General features: G+C 37.2%; 1 protein-coding gene across 1 annotated transcript; it reads left to right on the top strand.

Annotated features, from left to right (window-relative positions):
• The first annotated feature begins 15 nt into the window (after nucleotides 1-15).
• Nucleotides 16-2,990, top strand: LOC132190749 (cell division cycle 20.2, cofactor of APC complex). The gene is made up of 5 exons (XM_059605803.2): nucleotides 16-216; nucleotides 363-614; nucleotides 1,584-1,853; nucleotides 1,951-2,532; nucleotides 2,634-2,990. The coding sequence occupies exons 1-5, from the start codon at nucleotides 109-111 to the stop codon at nucleotides 2,760-2,762; spliced, it is 1,341 nt and encodes a 446-aa protein (XP_059461786.1). The 5' UTR covers nucleotides 16-108; the 3' UTR covers nucleotides 2,763-2,990.
• Nucleotides 2,991-4,018: the final 1,028 nt, after the last annotated feature.

The following is a 4,018-nucleotide window of genomic DNA, read 5'->3' as shown; positions in this document are numbered from 1 at the left end:
TACACTCTCTCTCTCTGTTTCTCGCTCTCTCTCTCTCTCTCTCTCTCTGTTTCATGCTCTCTCTGCGATCAAACCAATCTCGCTCCGTGTCTCTCTGCGATCCAAGGGATGTGGATGCCGAGATCTAGAGGTTCCTCTCTCCGTTCCGTTATCCTTGCTGCAGGATCTACGGATTCTCTGGAACAATACTATCAAAAAATTAATTCTCGGGAAAACGTAAGAAATTTGAATTTTTCTTTTTCTTTTTTTGGGTTTTGTTTTGAAATTAGGGTTTCACATAAATTCTGATAATTTGCTCTAGTTTCTGAATCATGTTTTTGTTTAGGGTTTCTGATCCAATTTTTTTTTGTTATTGACAACAGTTGGATAGGTTCGTCCCCAATCGGTCGGCCACGGACTTTGACATGCTCACCCAGAGGAAGAGAAAAGGCAAAGGCAAAGAGAACCACGGTGCCATCTCTCCCGCCAGAGAGGCCTATCGGGACAAACTTGCTGAGGCCTGCAACATGAACAGAAGGATATTGGCGTTCAAGAACAAGTCCTCCACACCAGTCGACCCATTCCCGCAGGACTTGCTTTCATCGCCTACCAAGCCCTTGCGACGCATTCCTCAGGTATAATTGCTTAAAACTGGTCTTCAGATTTGGACTTGAATTGATATGTTAAACAGTATAGTGTTTGGAAGAATTGGACGGTTTGGATTTTCAAATATGAAAAATATTTTAACATTAGGCCATTTGAAAGTTAACTCATTAAGGAAGCCTTTGCTCTTTTGGTTTTGTTTTCTGTTTTTTATTGTGGGTATCTGTACTTCTCATCGTGGTGCTTGTGAATTTATGGTTGGTTTTCAAGGCCAAAATGAATAAGTATTGCATTGGTATGCTTCATCCATCAGAACTAGAAATACTTGTTTTGGTTATGAATTTCTTGCTCAACATTAATTCTGTATAAATAAACTGTTAACTTGTTGTATGTCTGCATGGTAACTATGTATCTAAAAGATGGGGTACCTGATAAGACCTAGACGTATTGCTCTTTTGGTTTTCTTTTTGCTTTGTTCTTTTGGGTCTTGTGAATCTATGGCTCATTTTCAGGTCCCATTTTCTAAATTTCCAATTGTTGGTTGACTTTGGAGTATGTGAGTTTTTAATTTAAACCTTTTAGTCACGAAAAAAATTCAATTAAAGTTCTACTGAACTTCCATACCATTTTGTTTGAGCTCAGCTGAATTTCTATAATGAGAAATGGGAACTTTTCAAATTTTTAACTCCTAAATTGTCCTATTATGATTCAGGGTCTAGCTAAAGGTATAATCTTTCCAAATATTTTGATAGGTCTGAGGCAATGGCTCTTGTTTATGCCATAATATTTGTATTCCATGTTTGGTTGTGTGTATGTATAAAGCATGGGTTTTCCCGTTGATGGAATGGGTCGATTTCGTTTTGTTTGCTTGAGTACGACCTTGTCCAAATTGCTATGATGTTAACTTTTTTTTAGAACATTGGATAAATATTTTGAAGGATTTAATCTTGTGTGTTTTCCAAATCATCTTGTGTACTAACTTTTCTAATCTAATTGGACAGAGACCAGAGAGGATGTTAGACGCGGTTGAAATGGTGGATGACTTCCACTTGAATTTATTAGACTGGGGTAGCAGCAATGTCCTTGCCATTGCTCTTGGAAACACTGTATGGCTCTGGGATGCATCTAATTGTTCTAGCTCAGAACTTGTGACAATTGATGATGAAGACGGCCCTGTAACAAGTGTCAATTGGGCTCCTGATGGCCGCCAAATCGCCATTGGCTTAAATAATTCCCATGTCCAGCTGTGGGATTCTTTTGCTAAGAGACAGGTCCTCACCTTAAAAAATAAAAACCTAATTAATTGTTCTTCGTTTTCTTTTGAATATGTAGAATTGATCATTTATTTTTTATTTTTTGTTAATGCAGATAAGAACATTCAAAGACGATCACACACAAAGAGTTGGTTCGTTGGCTTGGAACAATCACATCCTTACATCAGGCGGAATGGATGGTAAAATCATCAATAGGGATGTTAGGGCGAAATCCCCCACTGTTAAAACCTACATGGGACACCAACTGGAGGTCTGTGGACTAAAATGGTCGGACTCCGGCCGGCGATTGGCTAGTGGAGGGAGTGATAATCTTGTCTATATATGGGATAGGTCTTTTGCCTCTTCTAGTGCTCGAAGACAATGGCTTCACAAGCTTGAGGATCACACAGCTCCAGTCAGGGCCCTTGCTTGGTGTCCATTCCAGAGTAGTTTACTAGTCTCTGGTGGAGGTTTGGGTGATGAGTGCATCAAATTCTGGGACACCTCCACAGGAGCGTGCGAGAACTCAGTTGACACGGGGTCGGAGGTGTGTGCTTTGCTATGGAACACGAATGAGGAAGAATTGCTCAGCTCTCATGGTTATGATGAGTATCAGCTCACTCTTTGGAAATACCCATCGATGAAGAAGTTGGCAAAGCTCACTGGACATCACTCCAGCGTCCTTTACATGGCACAGGTACCAAGTCTACCTTGTAATTGGTTTTTATGTAAAGAATGTTTGTTGTTGTGTTGTTGATTTGGATTATCTCTAACTTGGTTTGGATTATATATGTTCAGAGTCCTAATGGTTGCACAGTGGCATCTGCGGCCGGGGATGAGGCTCTGGTACTTTGGAATGTGTTTGGGACCCCAGGGGTGAGGAAACCTGCAACAAAGCCGTTTGCTCTAGCAAGTTGCATCCGATGAAGATCCTTAGCAAGTGGTCAAAGTGTTTTTGACTTGCTTTGAAGAAGAGAAAATAGTAGCACGATGAATATGAATATACGTAGAGTAGAGTAGATAGATGATAGAAATTTATAGTCACACTCACACGGATGTATAGTTTATAGGGTCAATTCTTTTGCATTTTGTATTCACTAATTCATTGCTTCATTCAAATTTTGAAGTATTAATTTCTTTGAAATGTAAATTCTGTCTATATTTTTCTCGTCATGTAGTTTGTGGTAACATCTCTTCCAATTCGCATAGTCTCTATAACTATCATCTTCAATTTTATGCGTCAAAATAGTGTTTCAATCGAACTCATATGGTGTTTAAAGCTATGTAAGACAAACCTTGTGTCTAGGAAATCCAAGTATTTTTCATTTGTTGTGCAAAAGACCACAGTTATGATAAGTAATAAAAAATAAGAACACCGAAATTTTCATGATTCCCTCAATGTGAAATAAGATATTATTGTGTGTGTGTGTGTGTTTTTTTTTTTATTATTGTTATATATATTTTTATCTGATAGATAAGATGTAAATAAGAAACTGAAATACTGCATTCTTGTCATATTGTTCAAAAAAGAGATGCTAAATCACTGTTAGGTTACTTGGTAAGTGAAAATTACCAAAATATCCTTATTATCCAATTTTCACCTATATATTTTCAACACTAAAATCTTGCAATCCTACAAGTTTAAATACATTCGACCCTACTAAAACAATCAGCACGCCTTTGTATGTTTGGCATTATTTCATGTGAAAAAACCCCTAAAATTCTCATGAGTCTAAGTTTAACAGCCAACTATTTTCAATGCATGAATATAAAATTATATATGTCAACACTAACCTGATTCATTTAATTAAATGGGTCGAACTCCTCAACCATATCTTTCTAATTTTGTTTTGGGTCTGTTTCGAATTCGTAAGTCATGTCAAAAATTGCTAGCCATTATGTTACTTATTGGGTCGATGCTTGAGTATAAGACTATATTAGTGAACTCTAACCTAATTCATTTAATTAAATAGGTTAGATTCTTTAATTCTAATCCATTAATTTCGTGTCGAGCTTGTGTCAGGTTTGCGGGTCATGTCAAAAATTATCAGCCCAGTCCATCAGGCTATTTCAAAATCTTTTTAAATTTTTTAATCCTCCTTCAAATAACATCTGACCAACCCAAAAACAAGATATTAAAAAACATAAATCAAATCATCTCCATTATTCGGTTATATCATGAA

Source organism: Corylus avellana, chromosome 2, assembly GCF_965113065.1.
Source record: "Corylus avellana chromosome 2, dhCorAvel1.hap1.2, whole genome shotgun sequence".
Taxonomy (NCBI): domain Eukaryota; kingdom Viridiplantae; phylum Streptophyta; class Magnoliopsida; order Fagales; family Betulaceae; genus Corylus; species Corylus avellana.
This window is presented reverse-complemented; position numbering and strand designations above follow the sequence as displayed.